The sequence below is a fragment of the Dendropsophus ebraccatus genome, chromosome 10, assembly GCF_027789765.1.
Source record: "Dendropsophus ebraccatus isolate aDenEbr1 chromosome 10, aDenEbr1.pat, whole genome shotgun sequence".
In the NCBI taxonomy this organism is placed as follows: domain Eukaryota; kingdom Metazoa; phylum Chordata; class Amphibia; order Anura; family Hylidae; genus Dendropsophus; species Dendropsophus ebraccatus.
Window position 1 is genome coordinate 2,107,914 of NC_091463.1, and position 17,220 is coordinate 2,125,133.

The following is a 17,220-nucleotide window of genomic DNA, read 5'->3' on the forward strand; positions in this document are numbered from 1 at the left end:
CGTCTCAATCATTGTCCTGGGTGGCGTAGAATGTAAAACCACACGCCTTCTGTGCCAGAGTCTGATTTTATATCAGCAAGACGAAGCGGCCATCATGGATTCACTCCGAAGAGATTTGGTGTCCTAATTGTTGGTCAGGAGGCTGGTTAGTTCTTTTTTTTTTTTTTTTATAAATAGTTTATTTTGAAGTTTTCCAAACATAACACATAGACAACTAAACAATGAAGAACAGGAGAAAATCCAGTTACATAGACTTCCGGACTAACACAATAAAGCAAGTTACAAATAGCTGTGCTCCGTCCCCAGTGGGGGTCGCAGCATGGAAGGAAGGCACATAGTCACAAACATCACTCTCAGTCGGGTCTGTGCATACACCAGCGAATAAGCCCAGGGGCCCAACGGCCATCATATAAGAACCAGAAACACAGATCATAAAACAAACCTCAAGACGGGACAGAAACATGAGGGTGTTAGAGGGTGAATGGGAAAGTCGGCAGTAAGTATTACCCCATGGGGCCCAGACCTCTAATATAAAGGGAATACAACAATAGCGCTCCTGATATAAACACTAGTATGGGACTAGAGTATGTACTGCGAGACACAGCTGGCGCTTTCTGCCTCCACTAGTAAATAATAGTAAGGAATAAATGGCGTGCCGCGCCAAGTACTATATACCTAACAAACGATGGTAATTATCAGTGCGTTCTATGGATTAAACCAGACTGCTCACCATTAGGATGCATAGAGGCTGGCTTGGATCTGTAGTCCTACACGTCCGTGATACCGAGGGTATCCTATTCTTCGGTAACCGTGTTCTTACAGACTATTGTAACGGGGTCTTCTCCACAAATAGGGTGTGCGTCCCGGCCGGTGGCGCCTGGAGCCCCAGCGTCTCGCTACAACACAAAACCCGGACGGATTCCAGGCGCCCTCCACAGCTGTGCATCAGCGCGCCCTATTTGTGGAAAAGACCCCGTTACAATAGTCTGTAAGAACACGGTTACCGAAGAACAGGATACCCTCGGTATCACGGACGTGTAGGACTACAGATCCAAGCCAGCCTCTATGCATCCTAATGGTGAGCAGTCTGGTTTAATCCATAGAACGCACTGATAATTACCATCGTTTGTTAGGTATATAGTACTTGGCGCAGAGATATACTCTAGTCTCCTAACATCTTGTATGCGATTCACAAGAGGAGGCTGGGTAGTTCTGATGCTTCACGTCTCCAGTCAGCTCTTCTCCTCTCCTTTATTACACCGACACCTCAGAGACCAGAGTCACATTACACACTGGAAGATATTGGCATAAACGGATATAGAAAAGCAAAACCAGAAGAGTCACACAGCTCAATAACTAGTGTAAGGTTACCAATCCTAAGCTGTACTGCTGACCGAGGTTATGTCTACTCCTCCAGAGCTGCACTCACTATTCTGCTGTTACATCCTGTCTCCTCCTCCACAGCTGCACTCACTATTCTGCTGTTACATCATGTCTCATCCTCCACAGCTGCACTCACTATTCTGCTGTTACATCATGTCTCATCCCCCAGAGCTGCACTCACTATTCTGCTGTTACATCATGTCTCATCCTCCACAGCTGCACTCACTATTCTGCTGTTACATCATGTCTCATCCACCAGAGCTGCACTCACTATTCTGTAGCTGTAGAAGGTAAGACAGGATGTAACAGCAGAATAATGAGTGCAGCTCTGGAGGATGAGACAGGATGTAACAGCAGAATAGTGAGTGCAGCTCTGGAGGATAAGACATGATGTAACAGCAGAATAGTGAGTGCAGCTCTGGAGGATGAGACAGGATGTAACAGCAGAATAGTGAGTGCAGCTCTGGAGGATAAGACATGATGTAACAGCAGAATAGTGAGTGCAGCTCTGGAGGATGAGACAGGATGTAACAGCAGAATAGTGAGTGCAGCTCTGGAGGATGAGACAGGATGTAACAGCAGAATAGTGAGTGCAGCTCTGGAGGATGAGACAGGATGTAACAGCAGAATAGTGAGTGCAGCTCTGGAGGATGAGACAGGATGTAACAGCAGAATAGTGAGTGCAGCTCTGGAGGATGAGACAGGATGTAACAGCAGAATAACGAGTGCAGCCCTGGAGGATGAGACAGGATGTAACAGCAGAATAGTGAGTGCAGCTCTGGAGGATGAGACAGGATGTAACAGCAGAATAGTGAGTGCAGCTCTGGAGGATGAGACAGGATGTAACAGCAGAATAGTGAGTGCAGCTCTGGAGGATGAGACAGGATGTAACAGCAGAATAGTGAGTGCAGCTCTGGAGGATAAGACATGATGTAACAGCAGAATAGTGAGTGCAGCTCTGGAGGATAAGACATGATGTAACAGCAGAATAGTGAGTGCAGCTCTGGAGGATGAGACATGATGTAACAGCAGAATAACGAGTGCAGCCCTGGAGGATGAGACAGGATGTAACAGCAGAGTAGTGAGTGCAGCTCTGGAGGATGAGACAGGATGTAACAGCAGAATAGTGAGTGCAGCTCTGGAGGATGAGACAGGATGTAACAGCAGAATAGTGAGTGCAGCTCTGGAGGATGAGACAGGATGTAACAGCAGAATAGTGAGTGCAGCTCTGGAGGATGAGACAGGATGTAACAGCAGAATAACGAGTGCAGCCCTGGAGGATGAGACATGATGTAACAGCAGAGTAGTGAGTGCAGCTCTGGAGGATAAGACATGATGTAACAGCAGAGTAGTGAGTGCAGCTCTGGAGGATGAGACGTGATGTATACATCCAGTTATTGTCTTCCATTGACAGATCTATAGTCGTCATTCCATCTTGTAGGGTGGATTTGGTTCTGTTAGAAAGACCAAGCCCCCTCATCCCGTGAGCGATGGCCCCTGATTCCGTACAGGTAGGACCGGACCTTGCAGGACACCAGGCCGTAGTAGGTCTCCAGTTTGGAGCAGCTGGCTCCTCGGTTTAGGTCCGTCCACACTTGGGACATCTCCTCGTCTGCGATCCCGGCTGATGAGAAGATGACCCGGTAACAGCAGCGATTGTACCGGATATTCTTGGCTCCAGAAAAGCGAGAGCTGTGGATGGGGAGGACCCCGGCCTGCTGAGCACTGAGACCAATGAAGACCTCCGAGGGCACGGCCATGGTCACCCGGCCCGAGACCAGGTACATTTTCCTAGCAACCTCTTGGGAGAAGACCATGGAGGAGCCGCTGCAGTAATCGGGATAGAAGGACTCGGAATAAGATGTTATAGGGACAAAGCTGGGACTGCGGGGGTCTCGGTCAGGCAGGGCGTGGTGTATGACCCTTCCAGTATAGATATCAGAACTGCGGCTCTCCAGGTTCAGCAGGAATCGGCTCAGACTCTCAACATTGACAAATACCCCCTCCTCCGCCTTCAGGATAAATCTGGCCCGCGGACAGAAGGTCACGATCCACTCCATCATCATCAAAGCCTTCAGCACTTCACTAGAAGACACATCGAGGAAACGTCCCTGCACCAAGTCCTGCTGGAGCTCAGATTCACTCAGGAGGCTGGACTGTACAGCCTCCACCTGCGGCCTCCCCAGCATGAAGACATGGGTGACCTCCTGACCCTGCAGAGACGTCACGTTCCCCCAGCTCTGGCGGATTCTGTCCCGTCTGATCCGGTTTTCAGGAGAACTATAGATGACCAAGAGCAGGAAGATGTTGCGGCCTGTGCAGCGCTCCGAGCCGCTGATCGTATAGGACCTGGAGACGTTCTCCCGCTGCAGACTCAGGTTCAATGTTCTCGCTCGCTCACCAATCTCCAGAAACTTTCCTTCACTGTAAGCGGAGGACGAGGAGCGCAGGAAATATTCCTCCAGGAAATCCGCACCAAACAGCAGAGCGTGGAAGAGGAAGATGTTGAAGAGGATGAAGCAGAGCTGGTGGGTCCGTAGCCGGCAGAGCGACACCTGCAAGAGAGAACAAGAGGTCAGGAGGGGCAGTCTGTGCAAGAGGGGGGTATGTAGTGACTGTGAGGAGGGGCAGTCTGTGCAAGAGGGGGGTATGTAGTGACTGTGAGGAGGGGCAGTCTGTGCAAGAGGGGGGAATGTAGAGACTGTGAGGAGGGGCAGTCTGTGCAAGAGGGGGGAATGTAGAGACTGTGAGGAGGGGCAGTCTGTGCAAGAGGGGGGTATGTAGTGACTGAGGAGGGGCAGTCTGTGCAAGAGGGGGGGAATGTAGTGACTGTGAGGAGGGGCAGTCTGTGCAAGAGGGGGGTATGTAGTGACTGTGAGGAGGGGCAGTCTGTGCAAGAGGGGGGTATGTAGTGACTGTGAGGAGGGGCAGTCTGTGCAAGAGGGGAGTATGTAGTGACTGTGAGGAGGGGCAGTCTGTGCAAGAGGGGGGAATGTAGTGACTGTGAGGAGGGGCAGTCTGTGCAAGAGGGGGGAATGTAGTGACTGTGAGGAGGGGCAGTCTGTGCAAGAGGGGGGTATGTAGTGACTGAGGAGGGGCAGTCTGTGCAAGAGGGGGGTATGTAGTGACTGAGGAGGGGCAGTCTGTGCAAGAGGGGGGTATGTAGTGACTGAGGAGGGGCAGTCTGTGCAAGAGGGGGGTATGTAGTGACTGAGGAGGGGCAGTCTGTGCAAGAGGGGGGTATGTAGTGACTGTGAGGAGGGGCAGTCTGTGCAAGAGGGGGGTATGTAGAGACTGAGGAGGGGCAGTCTGTGCAAGAGGGGGGTATGTAGAGACTGTGAGGAGGGGCAGTCTGTGCAAGAGGGGGTATGTAGTGACAGTGAGGAGGGGCAGTCTTTGCAGAAGGAGGGGCAGTCTGTGCAAGAGGGGGGGCATATAGTGACTGAAGAGGGGCAGTCTGTGGAGGGGGGTATGTAATAACTGTGAGGAGGGGCAGTCTGTGCAGGAGGAGGAGGTATATGTAGTGACTGTGAGGAGGGGCAGTCTGTGCAAGAGGGGGGCATGTAGTGACTGTGAGGAGGGGCAGTCTGTGCAAGAAGGGGGTATGTAGTGACTGTGAGGAGGGTCAGTCTATGCAAGAGGGGGGGCATATAGTGACTGTGAGGAGGGGCAGTCTGTGCAGGAGGAGGGTATGTGGGGACTGTGAGAAGGGGGGCATGTAGCGACTGTGAGGAGGGGCAGTCTGTGCAAGAGGGGGGGCATGTAGCGACTGTGAGGAGGGCCAGTCTGTGCAAGAGGGGGCATATAGTGACTGTAAGGAGGGGCAGTCTGTGCAGGAGGAGGGAGTATATGTAGTGACTGTGAGGAGGGGCAGTCTGTGCAGGAGGAGGGGGTATATGTAGTGACTGTGAGGAGGGGCAGTCTGTGCGGGGAGGGGGGCATGTAGTGACTGTGAGGAGGCGCAGTCTGTGCAAGAGGGGGGCATATAGTGACTGTGAGAAGGGCCAGTCTGTGCAAGAGGGGGGCATGTAGTGACTGAGAGGAGGGGCAGTCTGTGCAAGAAGGGGGGCATGTAGTGACTGAGGGCATGTAGTGACTATGAGGAGGGGCAGTCTGTGCAAGAGGGGGGCATGTAGTGACTGTGAGGAGGGGCAGTCTGTACAAGAGTGGGGTATATGTAGTGACTGTGAGGAGGGGCAGTCTGTGGAGGGGGGTATGTAATGACTGTGAGGAGGGGCAGTCTGTGGAGGGGGGGTATGTATTGACTGTGAGGAGGTGCAGTCTGTGCAAGAGGGGGGTATGTGGGGACTGTGAGGAGGGGGGTATGTGGGGACTGTGAGGAGGGGGGCATGTAGTGACTGAGGAGGGGGCAGCCTGGGCTGGAAGGGGGTATGTGGGGACTGTGAGGAGAGGGGTATGTGGGGACTATGAGGGGGGGATGTAGTGACTGTGAGGAGGGTCAGTCTGTGCAGGAGGGGGAGCATGTAGTGACTGAGGAGGAGCAGTATGTGCAGGAGGGTGTGTGTGTAGAGCAGCGTTTCCCAACCGGGGTGCCGGGGGATCCCGGTGGGAAATGGGCGCTGTCACTTTAAGCATCCAGAGAAGCTGCGGCCGCGCAGCTTCTCAGGATGCACAGATCGCTTTGATGTTCCGCCCGCACGTTGAGCACTGTGAGCGGGCGGAACATTAAAGTGAGAATAATGTAGGAGCAGGAAGTGTCAGCGTCCTGCTCCTACATTAACTCCCATAGGCTGCCGGCACTTCATACCAGCAGCCTATGGGAGGCCGGGACGTGACCTCTCCGGCAGGCGTGATCATGTGACGTCATCACGCCTGCCGGAGGTCCCGTCCCTGCGGCTCGCAAGATGGAGCCAGAAGAGGAGGAGGAGCTGCTGCCTGCACAGCGCGGATTAGGTGAGTAGGATGTTTGGTTTTTTTAGGGGCAGAGCAGGGGGCATTATTAGTATATGGGGGCATCATTAGTATATGGGAGCACCTCTGGGGGCATTATTAGTATATGGGGGCACCTCTGGGGGCATTATTAGTATATGGGGGCACCTCTGGGGGCATTATTAGTATATGGGGGCACCTCTGGGGGCATTATTAGTTCATAGTGGGCACCTCTGGGGGCATTATTAGTATATGGAGGCACCTCTGGGGGCATTATTAGTTCATAGTGGGCACCTCTGGGGGCATTATTAGTATATGGGGGCACCTCTGGGGGCATTATTAGTTCATAGTGGGCACCTCTGGGGGCATTATTAGTATATGGGGGCACCTCTGGGGGCATTATTAGTTCATGGGGGCACCTCTGGGGGCATTATTAGTATATGGAGGCACCTCTGGGGGCATTATTAGTTCATAGTGGGCACCTCTGGGGGCATAATTAGTATATGGAGGCACCTCTGGGGGCATTATTAGTATATGGGGGCACAGCAGGGGGCATTATTAGTTCATGGGGGATGAAAAGTAGCTGGAAGAAATCATCATGGCGGATGGAGAGGAAAAGGGAAAGTGACTCCTCAGATCAAAGAAGACGTCACCGGTGAGTCCCTGTATGACGGTTTTCTTATTTTGTAGAACATCATTTAGTAGGGGCGCCCCGAGGGGGAAAAGGTTGGGAAGCACTGGTGTAGAGACTGTGAGGAGAGGAGCAGTATGTGCAGGAGGGGGGCATGTAGTGACTGAGGGGCAGCCTGTGCTGGAGGGGGGGCATGTAGAGACTGTGAGGAGGGGCAGTCTGTGCAGGAGGGGGGGCATGTAGAGACTGTGAGGAGGAGCAGTATGTGCAGGAGGGGGGGGCATGTAGAGACTGTGAGGAGGAGCAGTATGTGCAGGAGGGGGGGGCATGTAGAGACTGTGAGGAGGAGCAGTATGTGCAGGAGGGGGGCATGTAGTGACTGAGGGGCAGCCTGTGCTGGAGGGGGGGCATGTAGAGACTGTGAGGAGGAGCAGTCTGTGGAGGAGGGGGGGCATGTAGAGACTGTGAGGAGGAGCAGTCTGTGGAGGAGGGGGGGGGGGCATGTATAGACTGTGAGGAGGAGCAGTATGTGCAGGAGGGGGGGCATGTAGTGACTGAGGGGCAGCCTGTGCTGGAGGGGGGGCATGTAGAGACTGTGAGGAGGGGCAGTCTGTGCAGGAGGGGGGGCATGTAGAGACTGTGAGGAGGAGCAGTATGTGCAGGAGGGGGGGGGCATGTAGAGACTGTGAGGAGGAGCAGTATGTGCAGGAGGGGGGGGGGCATGTAGAGACTGTGAGGAGGGGCAGTCTGTGGAGGAGGGGGCAGTCTGTGGAGGAAGGGAAGCATGTACTGACCCTGCGGAGAGTTTGGTAACAATACTCTGTTAGAAACCCACGGATCCCTGACTGATACATTGTATCCTAGACCGTTAGTTTTGCTACAATATATCGGCCTGGGGTTCTGTGTGTTTGGCTCGCAGAGCATTGTGCAGATACAATAGTATCAAACCCTCAGCTGAGCAGAGCTGCTGGGCAGTCTCATTCACTGACAGCAAGCACATACTATCTAGAATACACTCAGAGTCCTGATCACGGCCGCTCACCTGCATGGCGCCGGGGATGGCTTCTCGCCGCCGCGTTGTGCGGTATAACCTTCCGAGGATGGAGTTGAGCATCTGCAGCTCACAGGGTGAAGTTACCGCAGGAGAACCTGATCCGTCTGCCAGCACAGTAACCAGACACTGGGATCACATGGATATGCAGCAGATGACCCCCACCGCAGCGGCGAGGACTGATCACCAGCACCGGTGCTTTCAGTCCCTGACATGTTCCTACTGTGCAGAGTAAATCCCGCTCTATAGTAACAGTATTTTTTTAGTCACCTTTGCGCCTTAACAATAGGGCGTGGCTAAGCCAAAGAGGGAGGGACTTGAAAGCATCAATGTGCAGTAAAGTATTGGCTGTGTGTCCGTCCTGGGGGCCACCATCACTTAACCCCCCCCTTAGTTCTATTAGGGTTTGTAGTCGGTGGCCATCTTTTCTGATGGGGAGGATGTCGGGTGAAGCATCTTGTGTAGTTACACTGAGGTGTACACCCCCATAACGTCCTGTGCTCTGGTCACATCCTGAGATGCAGCAGCGGGCAGAGGAGGAGACCTGAGCGCTAACAGGAAAGCAGCGGGCCTGCGAGCGGGGGAGGAGACCTGAGAGGAGAGCAGCGGGCCTGCGAGCAGAGGAGGAGACCTGAGCGCTAACAGGAAAGCAGCGGGCCTGCAAGTGGATGAGGAGACCTGAGCGCTAACAGGAAAGCAGCGGGCCTGCAAGCGGAGGAGGAGACCTGAGCGCTAACAGGAAAGCAGCGGGCCTGCGAGCAGAGGAGGAGACCTGAGCGCTAACAGGAAAGCAGCGGGCCTGCGAGCGGAGGAGGAGACCTGAGCGCTAACAGGAAAGCAGCGGGCCTGCAAGCGGAGGAGAAGACCTGAGCGCTAACAGGAAAGCAGCGGGCCTGCGAGCGGAGGAGGAGACCTGAGCGCTAACAGGAAAGCAGCGGGCCTGCGAGCAGAGGAGGAGACCTGAGAGGAGAGCAGCGGGCCTGTGAGCAGAGGAGGAGACCTAGGAGGAGACCTGAGAGGAGAGCAGCGGGCCTGCGAGCAGAGGAGGAGACCTGAGCGCTAACAGGAAAGCAGCGGGCCTGCGAGCGGAGGAGGAGACCTGAGAGGAGAGCAGCGGGCCTGTGAGCGGAGGAGGAGACCTGAGAGGAGAGCAGCGGGCCTGCGAGCGGAGGAGGAGACCTGAGAGGAGAGCAGCAGGCCTGCGAGCAGAGGAGGAGACCTAGGAGGAGACCTGAGAGGAGAGCAGCGGGCCTGCGAGCAGAGGAGGAGACCTGAGCGCTAACAGGAAAGCAGCGGGCCTGCGAGCGGAGGAGGAGACCTGAGAGGAGAGCAGCGGGCCTGTGAGCGGAGGAGGAGACCTGAGAGGAGAGCAGCGGGCCTGCGAGCAGAGGAGGAGACCTGAGAGGAGAGCAGCGGGCCTGTAACTGGAGGAGGAGACCTGAGAGGAGAGCAGCGGGCCTGTGAGCGGAGGAGGAGACCTGAGAGGAGAGCAGCGGGCCTGTAACTGGAGGAGGAGACCTGAGAGGAGAGCAGCGGGCCTGCGAGCGGGGGAGGAGACCTGAGAGGAGAGCAGCGGGCCTGTAACTGGAGGAGGAGACCTGAGAGGAGAGCAGCGGGCCTGCGAGCGGGGGAGGAGACCTGAGAGGAGAGCAGCGGGCCTGCGAGCGGAGGAGGAGACCTAGGAGGAGAGCAGTGGGCCTGTGACTGGAGGAGGAGACCTGAGCGCTAACAGGAGAGCAGCGGGCCTGCGAGCGGAGGAGACCTGAGAGGAGAGCAGCGGGCCTGTAACTGGAGGAGGAGACCTGAGAGGAGAGGAGAGCAGCGGGCCTGCGAGCGGAGGAGGAGACCTGAGAGGAGAGCAGCGGGCCTGTGACTGGAGGAGGAGACCTGAGAGGAGAGCAGCGGGCCTGTGACTGGAGGAGGAGACCTGAGAGGAGAGGAGAGCAGCGGGCCTGCGAGCGGAGGAAGAGACCTGAGAGGAGAGCAGCGGGCCTGTGAGCGGAGGAGGAGACCTGAGAGGAGAGGAGAGCAGCGGGCCTGTGAGCGGAGGAGGAGACCTGAGAGGAGAGCAGTGGGCCTGTGACAGAAGGAGGAGGAGGAGAGCAGCGGGCCTGTGACAGAAGGAGGAGGAGGAGAGCAGTGGGCCTGTGACAGAAGGAGGAGGAGGAGAGCAGCGGGCCTGTGACAGAAGGAGGAGGAGGAGAGCAGCGGGCCTATGACAGAAGGAGGAGAAGAGCAGTGGGCCTGTGAGCGGGGGAGGAGACCTGAGAGGAGAGCAGCGGGCCTGTGACAGGAGGAGGAGGACAGCAGCGGGCCTGTGACAGGAGGAGGAGGAGAGCAGTGGGCCTGTGACAGGAGGAGGAGGAGGAGAGCAGCAGGCCTGTGACAGGAGGAGGAGGAGAGCAGCAGGCCTGTGACAGGAGGAGGAGGAGAGCAGCGGGCCTGTGACAGGAGGAGGAGGAGGAGAGCAGCAGGCCTGTGACAGGAGGAGGAGGAGAGCAGCAGGCCTCTGACAGGAGGAGGAGAAGAGCAGCGGGCCTGTGACAGGAGGAGGAGGAGAGCAGTGGGCCTGTGACAAGAGGAGGAGGAGGAGAGCAGCGGGCCTGTGACAGGAGGAGGAGAGCAGCGGGCCTGTGACAGGAGGAGGAGGAGGAGAGCAGCGGGCCTGTGACAGGAGGAGGAGAGCAGCGGGCCTGTGACAGGAGGAGGAGAGCAGCGGGCCTGTGACAGGAGGAGGAGAGCAGTGGGCCTGTGACAGGAGGAGGAGAGCAGTGGGCCTGTGACAGGAGGAGGAGGAGGAGAGCAGTGGGCCTGTGACAGGAGGAGGAGGAGGAGGAGAGCAGTGGGCCTGTGACAGGAGGAGGAGGAGAGCAGTGGGCCTGTGACAGGAGGAGGAGGAGAGCAGTGGGCCTGTGACAGGAGGAGGAGGAGGAGAGCAGCGGGCCTGTGACAGGAGGAGGAGGAGGAGAGCAGCGGGCCTGTGACAGGAGGAGGAGAGCAGTGGGCCTGTGACAAGAGGAGGAGGAGAGCAGTGGGCCTGTGACAAGAGGAGGAGGAGGAGGAGAGCAGTGGGCCTGTGACAGAAGGAGGAGGAGGAGAACAGCGGGCCTGTGACAGGAGGAGGAGGAGGAGAGCAGTGGGCCTGTGACAGGAGGAGGAGGAGGAGAGCAGTGGGCCTGTGACAGGAGGAGGAAGAGAGCAGTGGGCCTGTGACAGGAGGAGGAAGAGAGCAGTGGGCCTGTGACAGGAGGAGGAGGAGAGCAGTGGGCCTGTGACAGGAGGAGGAGGAAGAGAGCAGTGGGCCTGTGACAGGAGGAGGAGGAAGAGAGCAGTGGGCCTGTGACAGGAGGAGGAGGAGGAGAGCAGTGGGCCTGTGACAGGAGGAGGAAGAGAGCAGTGGGCCTGTGACAGGAGGAGGAGGAGGAGGAGAGCAGTGGGCCTGTGACAGGAGGAGGAGAGCAGTGGGCCTGTGACAGGAGGAGGAGGAGAGCAGCGGGCCTGTGACAGGAGGAGGAGAGCTGTGGGCCTGTGACAGGAGGAGGAGGAGAGCAGCGGGCCTGTGACAGGAGGAGGAGAGCAGTGGGCCTGTGACAGGAGGAGGAGGAGAGCAGCGGGCCTGTGACAGGAGGAGGAGAGCAGTGGGCCTGTGACAGGAGGAGGAGGAGAGCAGCGGGCCTGTGACAGGAGGAGGAGGAGACCAGCGGGCCTGTGACAGGAGGAGGCCCGCCATCCCCACAACCCCTCAGTTCACGCACCTGAAGACTTGCCGAAGACTTGTGAAATTTGACCCCACAAAGAGAGAGAAGCGTCAGGAGACGGATGTCAGAAATGGAAGGACTTTATTCCCTTTAAAACCGTCACCCCCCCTCCCCCCTCTCCCCCTCCCCCCTTACAGTCCCTTTTACTTTCCATTGCAGCTCATCAGAATTATAAATCTTATATACAAGTAATACCAACAAGGAAGACCCCAACCCCTCCCCCGCTGTACGGCCCGGAGGAATCGGTGCAGGAACAACGTCCCGACTGTGCAAACAAATCCGTCTGAAGGAAGCGGAAGCCACCAGGGTCACTGCACCCCTTCTTCTTCAACGTAGGTGGAGGGGAACCAGCCGATCTGCGGAGAAACAGGACACAGTGTATCAGTGCAGACACAGACCATTCCTGACCCCACACAGCTGAGGGATTGTTACAGTGTATCAGTGCAGACACAGGCCATTCCTGACCCCACACAGCTGAGGGATTGTTACAGTGTATCAGTGCAGACACAGGCCAATCCTGACCCCACACAGCTGGGGGATTGTTACTATGTATCAGTGCAGACACAGGCCATTCCTGACCCCACACAGCTGAGGGATTGTTACAGTGTATCAGTGCAGACACAGGCCAATCCTGACCCCACACAGCTGAGGGATTGTTACAGTGTATCAGTGCAGTCACAGACCATTCCTGACCCCACACAGCTGAGGGATTGTTACAGTGTATCAGTGCAGACACAGACCATTCCTGACCCCACACAGCTGAGGGATTGTTACTATGTATCAGTGCAGACACAGGCCATTCCTGACCCCACACAGCTGAGGGATTGTTACAGTGTATCAGTGCAGACACAGACCATTCCTGACCCCACACAGCTGAGGGATTGTTACTATGTATCAGTGCAGACACAGGCCATTCCTGACCCCACACAGCTGAGGGATTGTTACAGTGTATCAGTGCAGACACAGACCATTCCTGACCCCACACAGCTGAGGGATTGTTACAGTGTATCAGTGCAGACATGTACCATTCCTGACCCCACACAGCTGAGGGATTGTTACAGTGTATCAGTGCAGACACAGAACATTCCTGACCCCACACAGCTGAGGGATTGTTACTATGTATCAGTGCAGACACAGACCATTCCTGACCCCACACAGCTGAGGGATTGTTACAGTGTATCAGTGCAGACACAGGCCAATCCTGACCCCACACAGCTGAGGGATTGTTACAGTGTATCAGTGCAGACACAGGCCAATCCTGACCCCACACAGCAGAGGGATTGTTACTATGTATCAGTGCAGACACAGGCCATTCCTGACCCCACACAGCTGAGGGATTGTTACAGTGTATCAGTGCAGACACAGGCCAATCCTGACCCCACACAGCTGAGGGATTGTTATAGTGTATCAGTGCAGACACAGGCCAATCCTGACCCCACACAGCTGAGGGATTGTTACAATGTATCAGTGCAGACACAGGCCAATCCTGACCCCACACAGCTGAGGGATTGTTACTATGTATCAGTGCAGACACAGGCCAATCCTGACCCCACACAGCTGGGGGATTGTTACTATGTATCAGTGCAGACACAGGCCATTCCTGACCCCACACAGCTGAGGGATTGTTACTATGTATCAGTGCAGACACAGACCATTGCTTACCCCACACAGCTGAGGGATTGTTACAGTGTATCAGTGCAGACACAGGCCAATCCTGACCCCACACAGCTGAGGGATTGTTACAGTGTATCAGTGCAGACACAGGCCAATCCTGACCCCACACAGCTGAGGGATTGTTACAGTGTATCAGTGCAGACATGTACCATTCCTGACCCCACACAGCTGAGGGATTGTTACAGTGTATCAGTGCAGACACAGGCCAATCCTGACCCCACACAGCTGAGGGATTGTTACAGTGTATCAGTGCAGACACAGGCCAATCCTGACCCCACACAGCTGAGGGATTGTTACTATGTATCAGTGCAGACACAGGCCATTCCTGACCCCACACAGCTGAGGGATTGTTACAGTGTATCAGTGCAGACACAGGCCAATCCTGACCCCACACAGCTGAGGGATTGTTACAGTGTATCAGTGCAGACATGTACCATTCCTGACCCCACACAGCTGAGGGATTGTTACAGTGTATCAGTGCAGACACAGGCCAATCCTGACCCCACACAGCTGAGGGATTGTTACAGTGTATCAGTGCAGACACAGGCCAATCCTGACCCCACACAGCTGAGGGATTGTTACTATGTATCAGTGCAGACACAGGCCATTCCTGACCCCACACAGCTGAGGGATTGTTACAGTGTATCAGTGCAGACACAGACCATTCCTGACCCCACACAGCTGAGGGATTGTTACTATGTATCAGTGCAGACACAGGCCATTCCTGACCCCACACAGCTGAGGGATTGTTACAGTGTATCAGTGCAGACACAGGCCAATCCTGACCCCACACAGCTGAGGGATTGTTACAGTGTATCAGTGCAGACACAGGCCAATCCTGACCCCACACAGCTGAGGGATTGTTACAGTGTATCAGTGCAGACACAGGCCAATCCTGACCCCACACAGCTGAGGGATTGTTACTATGTATCAGTGCAGACACAGACCATTCCTGACCCCACACAGCTGAGGGATTGTTACAGTGTATCAGTGCAGACACAGACCATTCCTGACCCCACACAGCTGAGGGATTGTTACAGTGTATCAGTGCAGACACAGGCCATTCCTGACCCCACACAGCTGAGGGATTGTTACAGTGTATCAGTGCAGACACAGGCCATTCCTGACCCCACACAGCTGAGGGATTGTTACAGTGTATCAGTGCAGACACAGACCATTCCTGACCCCACACAGCTTAGGGATTGTTACTATGTATCAGTGCAGACACAGGCCAATCCTGACCCCACACAGCTGGGGGATTGTTACTATGTATCAGTGCAGACACAGGCCATTCCTGACCCCACACAGCTGAGGGATTGTTACTATGTATCAGTGCAGACACAGGCCATTCCTGACCCCACACAGCTGAGGGATTGTTACAGTGTATCAGTGCAGACACAGGCCAATCCTGACCCCACACAGCTGAGGGATTGTTACAGTGTATCAGTGCAGACACAGGCCATTCCTGACCCCACACAGCTGAGGGATTGTTACAGTGTATCAGTGCAGACACAGGCCAATCCTGACCCCACACAGCTGAGGGATTGTTACAGTGTATCAGTGCAGACACAGGCCAATCCTGACCCCACACAGCTGAGGGATTGTTACTATGTATCAGTGCGGACACAGGCCAATCCTGACCCCACACAGCTGAGGGATTGTTACTATGTATCAGTGCAGACACAGGCCAATCCTGACCCCACACAGCTGAGGGATTGTTACTATGCATCAGTGCAGACACAGACCATTCCTGACCCCACACAGCTGAGGGATTGTTACAGTGTATCAGTACAGACACAGACCATTCCTGACCCCACACAGCTGAGGGATTGTTACAGTGTATCAGTGCAGACACAGGCCAATCCTGACCCCACACAGCTGAGGGATTGTTACTATGTATCAGTGTAGACATGTACCATTCCTGACCCCACACAGCTGAGGGATTGTTACAGTGTATCAGTGCAGACACAGGCCAATCCTGACCCCACACAGCTGAGGGATTGTTACAGTGTATCAGTACAGACACAGGCCATTCCTGACCCCACACAGCTGAGGGATTGTTACAGTGTATCAGTGCAGACACAGGCCAATCCTGACCCCACACAGCTTAGGGATTGTTACTATGTATCAGTGCAGACACAGGCCATTCCTGACCCCACACAGCTGAGGGATTGTTACTATGTATCAGTGCAGACACAGGCCATTCCTGACCCCACACAGCTGAGGGATTGTTACTATGCATCAGTGCAGACACAGGCCATTCCTGACCCCACACAGCTTAGGGATTGTTACAGTGTATCAATGCAGACACAGGCTAATCCTGACCCCACACAGCTGAGGGATTGTTACAGTGTATCAATGCAGACACAGGCTAATCCTGACCCCACACAGCTGAGGGATTGTTACAGTGTATCAGTGCAGACACAGGCCAATCCTGACCCCACACAGCTGAGGGATTGTTACTATGTATCAGTGTAGACATGTACCATTCCTGACCCCACACAGCTGAGGGATTGTTACAGTGTATCAGTGCAGACATGTACCATTCCTGACCCCACACAGCTGAGGGATTGTTACAGTGTATCAGTGCAGACACAGGTCATTCCTGACCCCACACAGCTGAGGGATTGTTACAATGTATCAGTGCAGACACAGACCATTCCTGACCCCACACAGCTGAGGGATTGTTACAGTGTATCAGTGCAGACACAGGCCAATCCTGACCCCACACAGCTGAGGGATTGTTACAGTGTATCAGTGCAGACACAGACCATTCCTGACCCCACACAGCTGAGGGATTGTTACAGTGTATCAGTGCAGACACAGGCCAATCCTGACCCCACACAGCTGAGGGATTGTTACAGTGTATCAGTGCAGACACAGGCCAATCCTGACCCCACACAGCTGAGGGATTGTTACTATGTATCAGTGCAGACACAGGCCATTCCTGACCCCACACAGCTGAGGGATTGTTACTATGCATCAGTGCAGACACAGGCCAATCCTGACCCCACACAGCTGAGGGATTGTTACAGTGTATCAGTGCAGACACAGACCATTCCTGACTCCACACAGCTGAGGGATTGTTACAGTGTATTAGTGATGTCACGATACCAGAATTTTGAGTTCGATACCAATACCAACTTTTTTTTTTTTCAATGCTCGATACCAATTTGATACTTAATAAATTATATATATTTTTTGAGATAATGCAGTAAGTGTGTGCTTCCTAAAAGGTTACACACTACACGGCGCGGCGCTGCAGGTACCTAGCTACCTTGCTGCTATGTAGATCTAGAGGGTTCCGAATCCTCTATACTGATGTGTGATAATAATATAACAAAAAATTGTGATCTGAAGCGCTGTAGCTGATACGGAGATAGTGTATTACGGGGCACAATGTATCTACACTATACAGGAGAGGAAAGTATGATATAGGGATAAACACAAGACATTGGTGTATGGCTGTGTTTATATTGTTGATAACGATGTGCTGGTACTACACGGAGCAATACACAAGTGTAATGGTAGGGTAATTGTAATAACGATGTCCTACCTGTATTCCGCCCTATGTATTTTCTTATGATCGTATTGCTGAAGAATCCATCCTGTGCAGTGTGGAGAGGAATGTCCTTGCTGTCGGGGTTGGGAGCGAGCCCCGGCCGGCGGCTCTGCTACTCCCTGACACCCGGCGCGGTAGAGTGAATTCAAAGGAGTCCACGTTTGAGTGACGTCACTGTAGTGGATACGGAGGCCGATGTGTGGCAAAAGAACATCTAACGCGTTTCAGCGAACTGGCGGTCGCCCTCGTCAGAGATGATGCAGGCTCCTAT

General features: G+C 54.6%; 2 protein-coding genes across 2 annotated transcripts in view; both read right to left on the bottom strand.

Moving 5' to 3' along the window:
- Positions 1-2,535: 2,535 nt before the first annotated feature.
- On the bottom strand, positions 2,536-8,437 carry B3GALT9 (beta-1,3-galactosyltransferase 9). The gene is made up of 2 exons (XM_069986758.1): positions 7,947-8,437; positions 2,536-3,938 (listed from the first exon to the last, which is right to left on the bottom strand). The coding sequence occupies exons 1-2, from the start codon at positions 8,016-8,018 to the stop codon at positions 2,841-2,843; spliced, it is 1,170 nt and encodes a 389-aa protein (XP_069842859.1). The 5' UTR covers positions 8,019-8,437; the 3' UTR covers positions 2,536-2,840.
- Positions 8,438-11,844: 3,407 nt separating this feature from the next.
- VAV2 (vav guanine nucleotide exchange factor 2) overlaps positions 11,845-17,220 on the bottom strand; it is a 131,643-nt gene continuing 126,267 nt past the window's right edge. The window contains exon 27 of the mRNA XM_069943524.1: positions 11,845-12,069. Coding sequence (XP_069799625.1) covers positions 12,022-12,069 — 48 coding nt within the window. The 3' untranslated portion in view covers positions 11,845-12,021. The remainder of the gene's footprint in view (positions 12,070-17,220) is intronic.

What these genes read in the sequence shown, in the direction of transcription:
- B3GALT9 (XM_069986758.1), bottom strand. Translation starts at nt 8,018, where the DNA reads ATGCTCAACTCCATCCTCGGAAGGTTATACCGCACAACGCGGCGGCGA. An exon ending in CCATCCCCGGCGCCATGCAG is followed by an intron (nt 3,939 to 7,946) that starts GTGAGCGGCCGT and finishes TCTCTCTTGCAG; the next exon opens with GTGTCGCTCTGCCGGCTACG.